The sequence below is a fragment of the Varanus komodoensis genome, unplaced genomic scaffold (assembly GCF_004798865.1).
Source record: "Varanus komodoensis strain SLA01 unplaced genomic scaffold, ASM479886v1 scaffold12, whole genome shotgun sequence".
Taxonomy (NCBI): Eukaryota; Metazoa; Chordata; class Lepidosauria; order Squamata; family Varanidae; genus Varanus; species Varanus komodoensis.
The window spans coordinates 19,156,901-19,174,916 of NW_025335349.1; the positions used below are offsets into that span (position 1 = coordinate 19,156,901).

General features: G+C 39.3%; 1 protein-coding gene across 1 annotated transcript in view; it reads right to left on the reverse strand.

The window, feature by feature from the left end:
• Positions 1-18,016, reverse strand: part of CSMD3 (CUB and Sushi multiple domains 3) — a 650,552-nt gene that overhangs the window by 258,058 nt on the left and 374,478 nt on the right. The window contains exon 13 of the mRNA XM_044421466.1: positions 12,747-12,859. Within this exon, the coding sequence (XP_044277401.1) occupies positions 12,747-12,859 (113 nt within the window). The remainder of the gene's footprint in view (positions 1-12,746; positions 12,860-18,016) is intronic.

The window sequence follows — 18,016 nt, forward strand, 5'->3', positions numbered from 1 at the left end:
TCAACTGTATTTACAGTAATTTGTGCAAATCGTGCTGGAGAATATAATTCTTTATGCCTTTTGGAAGAACGGCTAGTAGGAACTAATCATTTTGCAAAATGGGATGTTTTATCCTTCATTTCTTGTCCTAATCTTAGAGGTCAGACATAGTGTGTAGGTGACACACTTAAGCCCCTGAAGGATAGGATGGTCATTTGCTACACAAATTCATTTTGACAGGATGACACTGGATTCAGTCCCCAAAGAAGTAACTTGCCCATCTGGTTGCTTCATCTAGAGAAAACAGATCTGACTACTAAAATCACGTGACACCAGTTATAACAGCAATAAAAAAGCTTGCTGAAAGGCATAGAAGAATATAGGGAAATGCTGTAGATTTCCATCACCCGAAGTATCAAAAAAAATCAGTTGAAATAGATACCAATTTTCTCCAGATGAGAAGGATAATGGGATTAATATGAAGAAATATACATGTTAACTAGAAAATAATGATGGTTGAGTCATCAGTGTTTGCATCCCAATGGATGATATAGCAGTGGCAGATCACAGTAAGATATACCACTGGTAAGCAGTACTGGTAAGCAGTTACACACAACTAGCCTATTCCACCAGGGCATTGCATCTATTGCTGAATTGTTCTTAACTTGCTTCTGATGTGCAACCAAACCTTCCCAATGTTAAGCTCATTAGAATGAGTCTTGATGAACCCCATGGGCTGAAAAGGATGTCTTTGCTTTCCCCCCCTATTTTACCACACTTCATGTATTTGAAGAATGATAAGAAGTCTCACAAGGGACTAAATGAAATGTTCTGCTAACTAACCCCATGTAAGTGTGAATGGACACTATTTGGAATGACACAATAGTGATTTGGGGAGGGGATTTTTCACTTTTCCTGTGAAAACAGGGCATTCCTGGAAGTGTAGCAAGCTGAAGTTATATGAAGAGTTTCATGCCACTGTAGGCCTTTATTATTATTAAAAGGAATAAAAACCCTTGTATACCCCAATTTTTAGTGGTACTTTTATTTTCTTATTGTTTATTGTGATGGGGAGAAACCATGGGTATTGCCAGTCTTTTTAACCTATAAAATTTCCACAGCCAGAGACAAGCCAGAACTCCCAAACAGCATACTTTTTCCTCACAGTTGTACAAGAGCCAGTTGAGAACCTCCATCCAAAGTAATTGTAAGTGTTTTCACCTCCCCCTGAAAGACCTTACCGATGAATGCAAGCACAGGCTGATTAATGGTTAAAAAATAAAAATACAATTCTATGATCGGTTAAGTCCTTCAGAAGCAGTGGCAGCTATGGCTCCAAGATGGACCACGGCTATGTAATATGCAAGTGTCTAGTGTGGCTGCGCTACCTACCTAATATATACATCTACTGGGCAGATTTAAATTGGTTGCTCCTGGCCCCACTGATTCCCTTCCATCCCTCTGTTACTGGAACTCCAATCAAGAAGAAATGCTCAGCTCTGGCTGGGGGCAAGTCAGGGAGCTCACAGAAGCTCCTCTGATATACATTTCTGCCTGTTTGGGAGCTTCTCCTAGGAAGCACTTGTGCAAATAGTAGTGCACTGAGATCAGTGGGACCCGCTGCTCGAATGATGCCATTTGCAAGGGAAGAGGAGGAGGAGAGAACAAAGCAGATGCAGCAGCAGCAGCAGCAGCTGTGTGCATGTCAGCAGTAAGCCCCATGTCTGGCCTTTGCACCCTCTGGACAGAATTTTATCACCTTAAGCCTCATTACCTGAAAATCTCATGGCACTCAGTCTGCATAGAATTGTCCTTTCCAAAACGAAATAATGGAGATGGTAATTTTCTATGTTTCCTGAACTGAATTAGGAGGAAGATAAGTTGCCCATCAGAAAAGAAGGAATCTCCCAAGTTGGTTCTGGAAATAAAGAAAACTATAAAATCCATGAAAACAGGTAGGAAACAATAAAAAGAAGGCAGCATTCCCATTTGGGGATTTCAAGTGTTCCTGAAGACTCAGACCAATTGAAATAGTTTTCAGGTCAAGCATCAATAGAAACATCATGAATTTTGTTTACAGATGCATATTGAATGCTTATTTTCTGCAAAACTGCAGTAGAAAAGTCAATTGAATATTCAATATGGCTTTAGGTTTAAGGAAGGTATTATAGCTCTAAGATTTTGCTAAACAAAATGTGATTACTCTGATCAGATTACTGGAGCTACTTTGTGATTTCTCTTCCCCCACACCTAGTTATATTAAAGTGCTAGAGGACTGTTCTGCATGATATTTCTATATACAATCCAGTAGCGTTACCTTGCTTTTTGTTTGATTCCATTGTAGCCAGCTTATGATTCTCTGTTGGTCTGTTTTTGTGAGAAATTGCGTTCTTGCTTAACTGTTTGTCTCATGGGAGAGAATGAAATCAACTTGTGTGATTATATATCTTGGACAGAACATCTTCAAGATTGTCCACAGCAAAGGAATGCTGTTTACAAATCTAACACACAGCTCGATCCTGCTATGGCCAAGGGCATTTGAGCATCACCCATATTTAGCTTACAAAAAGAAAGCTCTATTTTTAAAAAGAGACATACTTGGCTTTAAAGAAAGCCAAAGGAATATGTGGAATCAAAGGAATAAAACAAAATGGTTTTAGTTGGCAGAATAAAGAAAGAAGTAAACAAAAGAGCCCTTGAAGGAATAATATGGCAATTACTTAGACAGTTGCAATGGTTACGGATGCTGGTTACAAGAAATGTTTAGTGTCTTTCAATAGCAGGGAAAGATATTTTGCACTGACATGCAGTAAAGGTAACAACTAAACAAAGTCATGCTGGTGTGTGTGTGTACGTGTGTTTAACCAGACCTGGTATGGAAGGTGGAAGAATTCTGTAGAAGGCATTTTTACCAGCATTGGCTTATCAGATAGAGCTCATTCTAATCCATTCTCCTCATACTATTTAAGCCTTTATAGGCCAGATTTCTTCAGACCTAATCTATTGCAAAGTTTCTATATGTTGATAACTTTTTGCCCGAGGTACATATTCCAATGTGCATTTTTGTGGTGTTGCTATGGAGGAAAGAGAAGAGTCTTCAGGTGACTGATGGGCTTCAGGAAGAGTCTTATCAGGCTTCACCAAAGTGTCATTTGGGCTCCCAGAAACAGCAAAACTCTGAGAACCTCAGCTCTATCATCATTTGATTGCTTTCCAGCATCCTTCAATGCAAAGACTTTTAAAAGTGCACTTTCCCTGCTCCTATCTTTTTGACTCATCTTACAATTATTTTTCTGTGTGACACAAGATCATGTTTTCAATACAGTGAAAATTGTGCAGTATTCCTTAACATGTGCCCCAAGATTGATACGTATTTTACATCCATCTTGCAATAGTGGTTCTGGATAAAGGGAAGGGGCTATGATGTAGATCCCCCTCTTAATAGTCTAGTTTCCGTGCTTCATCTTTTTGAAATAAAATGAGAACAAAAACAACTCTAATATCCCTTTGGGATTACAAAACTAATTTCTTTTAATCTGGTATGTTCAATATTTTAGGTTTATAAAGATGTGCCAAATGTATAAAAGGACTCCCTCTCTGTAATGAAAAATTCAGAGCATGGACTATGAATTGAAACTGCATCTGGGATTCCAGCCTCAGAAAGAATAAATTGTTTCCAATGCTTGTGAAGTAATAATAGGGGCGGGGGGGGGGGGAGGTTTCTCCAAGCAGATAAAACATGAGATAGCAGTTTGACAATACTCTTTATCCAGACGTAGCAGTTGCTTCCAGTTGCATGGCTCAACTCCACAGCTTTTGGACCTTTGCCTTGTTGCTAAATACATTTGGGACAACAAGCCACACATTTTGACCTGATCCCCCTCAGTTGTGAGCTTTGCCTCCGATACCAGTCTGAGAGTGAGACTCAGAATTTGTGTTCACTTTCCAGGATAAAACAGAGAACTGATTTTGCAGAACTCTGCAAAATTCTTTTGTAGAACTCTGATCCAGGAAAGGAAGCTTCTTCCACAAGGTCCCTACACAAAGAAACAAACAACTCTCAATAAAGAAAATTTCTGTTAGTTATGTTTTCACTGCCTATATCCAATGCTTTATTCCCTTCCATTACTTATAAATACTTCACTTTCCACAGGGTATTATCACCAGGTTGGAACTGAAAAAATGTGTATTGTCCATTTCAGTGGACAAATGCACCCATTAGTATCCATCCTGTAGCTTCCATCTAGTAATAACGTCATAAAAGCTGCATGATAGGAGGGATTTGGGAGGCTTTCAGAACCGACAGGATGAATGGGACAAGTTACATGCATATTTTTCAATTTGGCCCTGGAAATGCTACTAATCACTTACATTAGAAGGAAAAAGAAAACATTTGCATTGCTGTTTTCAAAGCATTTTTCCAGCCTGAACATTACACTTGTTTACACAGAAAACAATAAATAGCCTGTGCAAACTCTGAGGATTTTTAAAATTACCTTTTAACAGCGTAAGAACCACTTTTTACAGTCGCTACATAGTTCTGTAATTACCCCAGATAGCATCTTAATCTGAGAGAAAGAATGGATATGAACATCTGCCACCGGTCTACTTTTTTGTTTTGTTTTTTAATAAATTATTCAAATTAGATAGACAGACTGCAAATGACATTCATCTAGAGTGCCTACCCTCTTGATTACGCAAGAAACATCATTTTCCAAATACAGTCACCTATTTTTTAGGCTTGACAGAATGCCTGCAGGACACATGATTGGGTGGGCAGAGTGGTTCCCCGTTGTGGATTGAGCCAGAGGTCACAGCACTGAAGAAAAATAAACCTAGGAGTAAAAACGATGCTGCTAACATGCCTTTACATTCCTTGTTGGATAAATCACCCGTAGGTGTGGTTCCTAAGAGAATATCAAGTGAATAAAATGTCCTCCACCATCTGCCTCTTTTGAAAACAGTTAATTAGTGGCTTAATTGACTTGGCACCTTGTATGGTGTTGTACATATGTTATGACTGATCAAGCGATTCAGTTTGCACCAAGTTCTCCAAATGCTGCCTTACAGCGTTTTGACTATTCTTATTACATTTTATAAACATGTTGAATTTTGTGGGTGGGGGAATGATGCCCAGCGGTTAAACTTTTCTCTGTGCAGTTTTCAGTGTTATGAACACATTCCTTCAGTAGGCAACAATGCACCATACTGGTATACCAAATGTTATTTATTATTTACTGCCTTTGTTAGGGGAGCTTAGGGGAGGATGGTTAAAACATCAGGTTGCCTTTAAGAGGGTGTTACAAAGTCATTTGAGATGAGAAGGAAACATCAGAGATATTATCTACCATAATTCTTCTTTTTGTTTATTTCAAAACAATGAATGAATATTATACATATTATATGGCCCAAACAAGAGGCAGCCATCTGCACTAAACTCCCATTTAATAATGTTGGTTTAAGTTGATAATTAAGTTACTCCCACTGATTTCATGGGAAGTTTATGTGAATATGTATGATTTACTAAACAGGATAGAATTGATATAGATATCTGGGCTTATCATGGGTTATCTAAATCATATCTGGGTTATCTAAATCATGTAACTGATTTTTCATTTTTGGGTAATTGCCAATATCTGAACCATTTTATTGCTTCCTAATTAATTCTCCAAGTAATATATGATGGTTAGAAATGTTGATCAACTAAACCAATCACTTGGTTAAGGTAATATTCTTGGGGTGAGGGCAACATAGCCCTTCACACAGCACTGTGACCAAGTATTGGCTTTAGTGCATGAAGATAACCAATGCACAAGAGTTTGCTGGAGAACTGCCCAGCTATTCCTTGAGTTAGAGTTGCTCCATGTGCGCAGCAAATACGCATTCCAGCTACTGCCTACACTGGGGAGGTTTCAATGCTTTACCAGCACTGAATCCTCTCTAATGGTATACAGCGCACAACAAAGGATGAAACCAACACAAGTGGGAAGTGGCACATGCCAGTCCCTGCCCAGGCCTGGGATGCTGCAGCAACAGCAGCAACATTACTTCCTCTGCAGTGAGGTAAGTCCTTGCCGTAGAGGAATCCATGGTGGTCCTATGGGCCCCATACCCCCCATTTCTGCACTAGGCACACTCCAGAAATCAATTCTTTTTCATTCCCAACATGTTCATATAGAGCAGGATGAAAGCTGCATTTATTATAGGTAAACTCTGAGAAGGCACATGCAAGCAGTGGGTAGGGCTAAACCAGGAAAAGGATGAGGCCAAAACCACATGGAAAGCTCATTTCCACAAATCCAGTCAAATCTCATTCAAATACATTCTTCCATACATCTGTACCTTGTACACATCAAATTCTCTCACACAAGACCACACATCCTGCTTGTTCCCTCTTCTATTTCCCTCTATGTTCTGTTTGCTGTATTTCTGCCTCCATATCAGAATCCAGCTCCTATCGCACTGCACACGTTACATTTTTCTCCCCTTCCTTCCTTCCTTCCTTCCTTCCTTCCTTCCTTCCTTCCTTCCTTCCTTCCACACATTTGTTTTTTAAAGTGAAGGGAGATGCTGGCCTGTATTTCACTGCACTCATTTTTATAGCTTGAAGAAGTTAAAATTGCTGGGATAAGAACCTAAGAAGAAAGATGCTATATCAAGACCAAAGACCTACTTGCAGTTTGTAGGCTATCTAGAGAAATTTATTGCTAAGGGGTTTGTTAAGCAAATAAATAAATCCAATCCAGCATTCTGCTTGTGGTTACCCTGAAGATGCCTTTATGAAACCCATAAGTAGGGCACAAGCGCAAAGTACCCTTGTGGTAATGTTTCTCAGCAACTGGTATAGAAAGGCATACCATTTCCAATTCTGGATATAATATACAAGCGTCATAACTATATGATGGGCAGCTATATCCTTCATGAGTTTGTCTAATGCATTTAAATGTCCATATCCACTTATGCTGATATAGCCTAAGCTGCCTATATTCAGATTTCCATATCTATTATGTGATTCCACCTTGATTCATTATAATCAGGAAGCAGAACATAGAAAACATGACAGCAACACCCCAAAAAGCAGGAATAGCTAATAATTTGTGTTACAGAATAAGGTGTGCAGCCTTAAATTATGCGTGAAGTTTTTGATTAGGCTATTTGATTGATTCCAATACCCACTCCAAAATTATATGCTAAACAAGAGAAATGCTAGAGTAGAGACTTGTATTTATTATTTTCAATCACATTGTATGTTCTTGTTTTAATGAGTCCTGCTAGTACCTGACATGGTTTTTTCCCCATTATCTATCTGCTAAATACTCCCGTTGAAGAATCTCTTTTATATTGGGTACTAACAATGGACAAATATATTTCTAGTCTGTATCATTTTCACATGTTTTATCCATAAATTTCTTATGTCTACACTACTCTGCAACTAATTAATTTGGTTCATGTTCCTATTAAGGCAGTATATATTTGGCAAGTTTGCATACAGATGCATCTGAACAAATTTCTTTCCACACTGTAGTTCGACATACAGCAGATAACATGGCTTCAAGAATTGTAAGAAATTCATACATTCATACATAATATGAAGTAGGCCATCCAGCCTACTTTATTTAATTTCATCAAATCACTTTCTTTTTTCATTCCCACATTACATTACCTTATTTCAATGTCTCTCTCTCTCTCTCTCTCTCTCTCTCTCTCTCTCTCTCTCTCTCTCTCTCTCACACACACACACACACACACACACACACACACAGATCCTGGATACACGGAACAAAACACTCTTACTTTCCCAAATGCTTATTGAATCTGGATTTAATATAAATGAGAATTCTTAAATGACTATAACAATAAATATGGTTAAGTGTTTCGCAAGTGCTAATTTATCCACATATATTGTGACACTATATTTAAGATTGAGAAATATTCTCTGGTCAGTATGAAGAACCAGGGAATATTAGATCCTCTCCCTCCCAGCCACCTTTTTTTAAAAGGGCAAGTTACTTTCCATCTTGAAAATATTATATCTGCTACACTGCTTCCTAACTACATTAAAGAGCTGTGAGATAAAAGTATGAACAAGTTATTCCAACTCCCCTTTCTAGAACATTAATTAAATAATAAAATTTGTGACTCATTCAGTCTGCCTAGAATACCACAAGACAACCTATGCAAATGTTGATGAATTGAGTCCCTAGTAATACATTCAATAACACACACACACACACACACACACACACCTCTGACTTCATTACAGAGCCACGGCAGTCAACATTTGCAATATCTATCGCTGGAATAAACAACAGGGTGCCCAGGACCTCACTGACTTTTTAATCAAGGGCCACACTGACTTTTTAATCAAGGGTCACAACTGGCTCCCCCAGACACCTTCTTTGTTACCACTTTTGCCATCTTCATTTCCCATTGAGACATCTGGGCTACACATGAGCTCAGAGACATCTTAGGGAATGAAGACGGGATTGGGAGAGCCGTAAGAAGCCAGTGGGAACTGGGCCAATCAGCTGGAAGCAAGCTGTTGAATGGCAGGGGAGGCCTTGTGTATTTGGATGTCTGAATGGAAAAGGGCTGCATGTGTGCAATAGGAGAAATGGCTGAGGGGAAATTGTAGAAGGGTCCTAAAAAGTAGCATGTTTTTATGTGAGGATAAGTGTTTCTTTCTTGCACCCATGTTGTGAAAGTTTGGCACCTGGACCCTGTTCATTCAGAAGTCTGCAACCCAATCCGGAAGATAAAGACATGTGCCCTGGGCTACTTCTGGTAGTATTGGTTCTAGCAAACACACTGAAATCAAAGTATATTTTTATACATTATGGAAGGAGAATGAACAGGTCTGTTAAATCTTGTGGATTTAACACAAATGATACAAAGACCATTAAAAACTATTTGAGCCATTCTGAATCAAAGTCCATCTAGTCCAGCATTCTGTCCAGCTTCAGGGGAACCAACATGCTGGGAATGAATGCTAAAGCACCCCTCTGTCCAAGTTCCACAGCAACTGGTGCACATAGGCATACGACGCTAACACTGGGACTGATACTGGGTGGAACTGAATGTCTGGTTTGTAAATAAATTGCCCTCTATTTCCAGTACTTTCTCTAATGGAAGCCCACCAGTACGATCATTTTGAGTCTGTTCAACCCTCTATGAAGACTGTGAATGTACTTTAGTGCTCACCTGCTGACTTTCTGTGAATGTATCACCCAACTTAATGTTGATATAAAGAAGCACCTGGTGTCTGCAGTCAGCATGGCCGGGCAGCTCCTGGAGAGCCTTTTCCCTGACTCTGACACCATTGTGCCTACTCTAGCAGCCATCACAGTCAGGTAGGCATGGTGGCAGCAAGCTAAACTTCACATGCCAGCTACTCATCATGACTGATGGTGAGGGGCAATACCACTGCCTTATGGCTGACTTGGGACATCATGCTGGAGTTTCACTGGACTGTGGCTCTAGTTCTGTACAAGGAGACAGTGCTTGGGATTTGCTAAGTGCTCAGCTGAAGCTGTGGCCAAAACCTGAGAACCTCAAATGTGCTGAAGTAGAACATCCACACATCTTGTTCTTCCACTGTCCCCACATCCCAACTACCATATAATAAAACAATTTCTGTGTTGATGAACAAAGCCACACTGACTTTTTAATCAAGGGTCACAACTGCTATTAGCAACAGTGGCTGGCATTTCCTCTCTTCATTAACAGATATTTTGTTAACAGCATCCATAAAGCATATATCAATTTAGAGAACATTTTATACCACGTTATCCTCAGAAATGATTGATTCATTGATTAATTACAAGCATTTCTTGGCTGTCTTTCAGCAAAGAAGCCCTTACAATGTGACTTAAAACAATAGAACACATAAAACCATTAAGATATTAAAAGCAATAAAAACACAAAGGCAATAAAATCAGCAGTAAAAACAAACAATAAAAATAGCAATAAAAACCAACAATAAAACCAGCAACAACAGCAATTTTGTAAGAAGGCCAAGGTAAAATGATGCTTCTTCAAGGCCCTACTTCAAGGCCTGCAAGGATAGAACATGGTAAACTTCTGATAGCAACTTATGTGCATGGTGGGGCTCCCTCTTTCTTGCACTCATCCACCTGACCATCCTCACAGTGGGCAAGTGAGAAGAGCCTCTCATGTGGGAAGGATGAAGACAGTCCTAAAATTAATTTGGTTACATGCCATTTAAGGCTTTAAGGTCAAAAACACACTTTAAATTGGGATCAGAAACACATTGGTAACTAGTGCAGCTGGCACTGAACAGGTATCACCTGACTGGATCACCTCAGTCCCTTCAGCACAAAGGTAGCTGCATTTTGCAGCAGTTTCTGGACCATCTTAAAAGGCATCCCCATGCAAAGTACACTGCAGCAATCCAACATGGATGTGACGCTAGCATATTCATAACTGAGGCAAAGGCTGTCCTTTCCAGATAGGCCCACAGGTAGTTTATTAGCCTAATGGAGTTCTGGACACCATAGCCACTGAACTCAACCAAACTGGAAGGTAAGTTTCTATTTTTTTTTTTTTTTTCATTGTATTCCATAACACAAGTACTTAAGGAATTTCTGAGCAAGCTAGAGTAGTAGAAGAAGGGGTGGAAGCATAGTGAGGCATGCCACCATCATCCAGTTTTGACATGAAAGCTCTACTGTACCCTTGCACAAGTCTGAGACATTTTTTAGATCATCTGCCAATCTAGTCATGCATTGTCTGGCAGACCATGAAGTCTCAGTTCTATGGTCTTAGATCCATGAATTCTCAGCTCCTGTGATGCTCCTAAGCCTCTGAGCCTGAAGGCTTACATACATCTAATGTGAGAGCAACTGGATTGCACAGTAAATGGTTATTTGAATCTACCTTTGCTACAACTTATTTTTCCCTTTAATTTTATGCCCCATGTCACCAGAGAAACACAGGACAGCCTATGCAGATATCACAGTCCATTCTGGGAGAAAAAGTATATATGGCACAGCATTTATTTATTTCTCACACTTTCAATATATCCAATAAAGAACGATCTCTCAGCAAATTACAGAAACATGGTAATTGCTACGACCTTACATTTTCTTCACAGGTTTAAAGTTAGAAAAAGATGAAGCCTGCAAATCACAGTGCATGAAAAGATAAATACTATTCATCAAAACAAACAAATTAATTCACATCAATCTTGCTGACAGGTTTTTCTATAACACATCCCTGAAGCCAAACAATGCTGATGGTTTGTTGATTTTGTTTTTAATAAAACTAAAAATCAATATTTTTTTTCTTCCCAATGGAAAGAAGTTAAGGCACTCTTGTGTTCAAAAACATTGTGCACATTCTAGTAACTCAGGAATACAAAAGAACTCATGGCTTCTGTAGCACTAAATTACTGAAAAAATATGTACTCCAAATTCACCCAGGGAAATTTAACAAAATAGAAATGTAACAAGGTGAAGCCAATTTCAATGTATTGATTCCAGTGTAGCAATTCTGCTGATGCTTTAGTGGCTGAGTTATCATGCCCCACTACCAGTTTAGATTTCTTGAATAGATACAGAACAGTCAACTGGATGGTACCAGATATTAACACAAATTGATGTTATTGCCTTTACTATTACATGATATTAGAAAATTTGAACGTATCCAGTGGCCCTGCACGCAATCAAATTTTTGTTCATCTAGCAGCTGGATATTCTTCACCCCAGCCTCATAAATAGGAACATAATGACACAAAAATAATCTTCAGTACTGAAAGAGAAGTAACAGAGCACTGCCTATTCCATAGAGACCCCCTCAAAAAATCAATTATATTTCCACAAATTATTTTTGAGTTAAGAATGAAACTGTACTAATACATAGATCCTATATTTAGCAATCCTAATAAGAAAAAATGAAAATCTTGAAGCCAAAATTCTTCCACTAGTTAAGCCTGTGAGGATGAAACAACATTCAAGGCCATTTCTAGAAATCTAGAAATTTCTTCTTTACTCCTGTAAGGAGCTTTCTTCCATTAAGAAGTGATGCAGTGGACTGCATTTAATATTGTTCCCCTGGTTCATCAACTTGTTTTCAAGACTGGCTGCTCTGAGAGTTGTGTTCCTGACTTAAATTTTGTCACCGGTCATCCATATAGCTTTTACACTTTGAGTAAGGATAAATTTCTATACCCATAAAGTTCTAGCAACTGAGAAAGAAATATAACCAGGTAGACTGTACAGAATCAATAATTCACATAGCCGTTTAGAAGCAAATCCTTTGGGTCTCTTTCCCCTGTTCTTTCTGTTCCTCAGTATATATACTGCAGAAAAACAATAGGCTTGTTTCCAAGAATATTTACAACACTGCCCATGGTTCTTCCTCCTTTGTAAGGGGAAATACTATGGCTCCCTGCATTTGTTCAAGCATAATGTCCATTCCACTGCTTTTTATTCTTACTGAGTTGTATACATCAGCCATTTCAGTTCACCAGTCTCAAACTATTCTTGACAACACTTTTCAGATTCTTCCCAACTGCTGAGCCTTTCAGGCGGAAAGCAGTCAAACTATAGGCATCAATTCACATCTGCTTTTAATAAGACTGTAACAAGATAATTTGTGGATTATTTCAGTGTGTCCTTGAAAACTCTGTGCCCATAACAAAGAGAAACATCTTCACAACAACACAGCAAAATAGGCTATTGATAATCTTGAAAGCCAAGGCTTGTATTCAGGTCCTTTCAGATGCATCCCTGATAGGTTATAGTTACCTTTGTAGTTAACTTTGAAGCCAATTGAACCCACACTTTCATCAGTTTGAAGGTGCAGCCACATCTGATTGTTCATGCTGACAATTAAATCTGGCACAAAGCTTCCTGTCAACCTATCATAAACAAAATAAAGACTCCATTAGCTGGAAACTGGCTTCAAATATACAGATATTAAAAAGCATGAAAAGATCTGTTACAGTACTTGTAGGACTACAACATCAGGGTCATGCAGAAAGTTGTTGTTGTTGTTGTTTTAAGCTATCAAGAGAGATCCCACAAGTTGGAAAGCTTTGAGTTCTGTAGAAGGACTGTGCTGGCAATTTTGTCCAATTGCTGCTTGATCTTAAAATGAGTGTTGCTGCTTGCAAGGTAAGACTTAGTTTTAATGAAGATATTTTAATAGAAAAAATTGTCATCATGTTCTCATAATAGTACCTAAGAGACAGATCACTCTTAATCCTGCAAGATCATGAAGACCTCACTTTGGCTACAAACATGCCAAAGTGAGTGCAGATAGATAGTACACAATGTGAATCTGTCCCACAGAAGTCAATAAACCTGCCTATACTCCTGGTAGGTTATCACCACTAGGACATATAGGACACTAGTTCGCTGCATAATGACCTGCCCCATTTCATGAACTCCATACCAACAGCCACAAGCTTGTTTGTCTAAGTCCATTTGGTTAAATTCTACTCCAGGGTTTTCTGAGTGATGTTTGCATACCAATTGAGATGTGCTGGGGTGAGAATGTGTGTGTGCTTGAAAGGAAAGTGCAGAATAGCTGGCATTTGACCTTGTGCCATTTTGCATTTGATATTGTACTTATTATCTCCCCCCTCCCCCTCCAAGTTTGCAAAAAACAGCTTCACAAATGGCTTTCACAATCCCTATTTTGACAGTCACCGAGAGATCCTTTAAAGTGTCCAAGCTGCACATTGGGGGGACTTTATCTCTCTGGTGGAAACTTTTCCACTGTGTGCTAAAGAATGAGTTGCTTTTTTTTCTTTTGGACTGAGACATATACAAAAATCTGTCCACTCAAAAATCATTCATGGCCCTATTATTATCCTCATTTTCAAGAGACTCTGAATTTTGACAGCTAGCTACTTTTTCTAAGAAAGACAGAAGAGAATGGTAGATGTTTGCAATTTTCCAACCACCTTGAGGGTCACGAAACAGTGCAAAATGTGCACCAGCACTGTGAACTATCTGAGGAGAACAAAAGAAGATCTTGCCTCAAATCTTACCACTCCCTTCTTGCAAGCTAAAATCACTCACACCTTTGGTTTCTCTTGTCTTTCAACAGCTCTGAAGAGAAATAGAAAAGGGAAGAACTTCATACTTCATCTCTCCAGTGTCCAGGATGGAGATGTGCTGCACTTTGGAACAGATGTGCCTTTGGGCATTGCCCAGCTGAGTCTTCAAATGCATGCACTTGCACAACTGTGAAGGTCCACAGCTCTGTGTGTACATGTGTGGTCAATTTTTATTTTTACTTTTTATTGTTGATGTTTGTGCATTTCTTTTATATTTTTAGGGTTCTGCTACACATGGACAACTCTACCAAGGTGTCACTCAGGTACTGTGAAAAAACTGCCAGTGGTTGTCAAAATGTCAAGCTAGCTTCTGCAACCTCCAAACAAAATTAACCATCCCAAGTCAAAAGTGACTCACAATTGTGGCAGGAACTGAGGTTCCACAGTCCTCTTGGGATACCCATGAGAACACCAAAGTGGAGAAGACAGTGAGGAAGCAGGCCAACTACCCACAGTGAGCCCAATTGTCTGTCAGGTCACCATGACTTGTTAGCACAACAGCTGACCCTTTGTCACTCACTGCCAAGGTGGGTTAGCACAACAGCTGACCCACTGTCACTCACTGCCAAGGTCACCTGAAAACACACCCACAGTAACCACAGTCCTTCCCAAAATATTCTTACATTGGGATACATTCATTGATACACAGTCAGATTTCTCGTGGAATCCCCTCTCTTCTGCAATCCCAGCCCACCTCCAAAATTAGTTAAGACTATTCCTCACTATCCAGGATAGATAGTGGAAGAAGATGGAAGCAGACCAGGGGAGGGAAAAATTTGTTTGTCCAGTTGGTTCTGTTTAATTCATGGATGGATATCACTGAGTACAACTTCTGTGCAAATGAAAAGTTTCTCGCATGGTTACACATGGAACTGTATCATCATCTATTTTCCAGAAAAGAAATAAAAAGTTCGATAAAATGCTGCTCCTCTTCCTAACAAGTCGCCATGACTATTTATTGCACTTTAGAGAATATAAGAATAATGAAAAAACATGTATGAAAACCATACTGGATCTGACCAAGGCTTCACCGAGTTCAGCTAACCACTGTCCATAAAAAACCCTCAAGCAGGGCATGAGCGCAATGGCTCCTTCCTGCCCATGTTCCCCAGCACCTGCTGCACAGACACACTGTTTCTTGAAGATAGCATCTAACCATCAGGACTAGTAGCAACTGATTGATTTATTTTTCAGGAATTTGTCTAACCCTCTCCTAGAGCCATCCAATTTGTTGGCCATCATGACATCTTGTTTTAGTGAATGCTATAGTTTAACTATGGAATTTGTGAAGAAGTACTTCCTTTTTTATGCCCTGAATCTACCATCAATTAATTTATGAGATGACCTCTTTGGGTTCTAAGAATTTGAGGTGTCCTTTTCCAGTTTCTCCACACCATGCACCATTGTAATTTCTCAACTTACTCTTTTCCTAAGCTAAGCAATTCCAGCACTTGTATCCAATTCACATAGAATCATTTCAGCCCCTTGATCATTTTAGTTGCCCTTTTCTGCACTTTTTCAAACCATGCAATATCCTATTTCTACATGCAGTGAGAATAACTGTACACTGTATTCTGTGATAACACCATAGATTTGCAGTTTCATTTTTAGGTTCTTTTCTAGCTTTTCCTGATGGGGAGTTTGTCTTTCCAACAGCAGCTGCACACTGGTCCAACATCTTCATTGAGCTGTTGCAATGAAACTACACAGCCCCAAGATAGCTTTCTTGATCAGTCTAACTCAGATCTCATCAGCTTATAACTGAAGCTGAGATTTATTTACTTACCTACCTACCTACCTACCTACCTACCTACCTACCTACCATGATATGGATCACTTTAGAATTACCCACACTGAACTGCATTTACCACTTTGATGACATTTGTAGAAATCCTTTTGGAGCTCCTCACTCTCCATTTTGTTTTATTTACCCTAAATATGTTTCTATTATTATTTAGGTTGCAAACTTGGTCACTTCACAGATCACTTTCAATTCTGTATCACTTATAAGTTGGAAAGTATTGTTCACGATTCAGATCCTAAAAGGACCACAACATTTGTGGTGAGCAGGTTTCTCCTTCCTTCTTTCTCTCTCCAGCAGACACAGATGAAACTTTAGAATCACTGTTCATTTATTAAATCTTAACAGGTTACACACCAGCATAAATGAAAGTCATGTTATGTGAGACAGAGAAGCATCTGTCCATATAGGAAGTTGAATCTCAGCTGAAACATCCCTGCCTCTCCTTTTAAGTAATTCTTTTAGTGTGGCTCCTGATGTTTGAGGGCTAGATGGTGGGCATACTGGGCATTTCATAATTGACCCACTCACTTTGCCTGCCATCTCCTGACTGGCTCAAGGAACTCCTTCCCCATCACATCCTCCTCCAGCAATTAAATGTGCTCTTCCTCCTCAAAGGCAGGCTGAGCCCTCTGACTATCTTCACTGGTAACCTTCAAAATGCCAAGTCCCCTTCCCCACTTTAACCTTCCACCTCCTCAGAATCATCTGAACATTTCTGTAGTGTTTCAGTTTGCACCTTTAGAGCTCTGTTTCTGTGGGAAGATGTTAATATAAGAGAGTGGTAGGTATGTGCAGATGTGTTGTTTTAGCTTGCTTGGTCTTGGATAAATTTTGATCCTGTATTCAGAGTGGAGGCTTCTTGGGTAAGTTACAGCATGACTGTGATGTGCAAGAGCTGGACTCCCTCTCTACAACAGCCCCTTACTGGGACAATTCAGCATTTCTTTCTCTTCTTTAGCCAACTACTGATACATAAAGTATGACTGCTAAGTTTGTTTCAAAGCCCTTGGTAAGGGACTTTGCCCAAGATTTTTGGACTCCAAGTAAGCAACATCTACTCAATGACTTCTGCCCACAGAAGTACCATAGAACAATTTAAAACAACAAACCAAACCCAACCCAAACCTGCAAAAATAGCAGCTATGATCCAGATCACAGACTTAGGCTTGGTTACAGACTTAACTGAAATAAAGCATAATAACTAGTGCAAAGCTGAGAACTATTCCCTCCAACCCATGAAAGACCCTTGACACATGGGGGTTGCAGCTAGTGGTGTGAGAATTTTTTATTTTAGTCAAGTATTTGTTTTAAAATGAATCGACCCAACTTATACCTTATGAACTCAAATGTGCACTTCAAAGATGGGTTCATATACCCAAAATCTGTAAACTGAAAAATATGGAAAAATGTGCACACAGTGAATGGTGTGAAAACTGCATATAATTTCTTTTCACTCCTTTATTTAAAATATAAATAATAGCAAGCTCATGAAGAAATGGGATGGAATAAGCATATCCTCCTATTTTAAAACTAACAGATCTGTCCATCCTTAGACACAGCTAGTCCATCCCTAGGTATCCATCCATGTCTGGTTAGGAAGCCAGAACTGAGGGTGGGTAGAGCCAGAGTCAAAATAGACAGAAGTTGCAGCATTGCGGGACTGCATAGTGTTCTCCATCATTCTGTGCCACCCACACCCACCCTCAATCTATCTGTCTATCTTGTTGTCGGTGCTAACCCATGAAATTAGGGGATGAGATGAATCCGGCCTAGAGAGCATAAATTCTTCACTGCAGAACTAAGAGGTTGTGCAAAGGCCCTAATGGAAATGGCAGGGGTATTCAAAAGATCTGAAAGAAATAATTGTGATTAATTAAACATGTCACAAACTTAATTTCTTTAACCATTATACAAGATACTTCAGTTATTGGTATAGTCACAATAGCTGGTATAGTCATCATAGCTGACAGATTCAGAGGGAAGACTTCCAAATCTGGTTGTCAGGTGCCACCACTAGTTTGGTTATTGTAGAAGTGCATTGTTTCCAATTAACAAGCTTGATTTTAGCTGAAATCATGCATCAACAACCAGACCACCAGATACTTAAGGGTGTTTGATGGTTACCCATGGAAGAGTTATTTATTTTA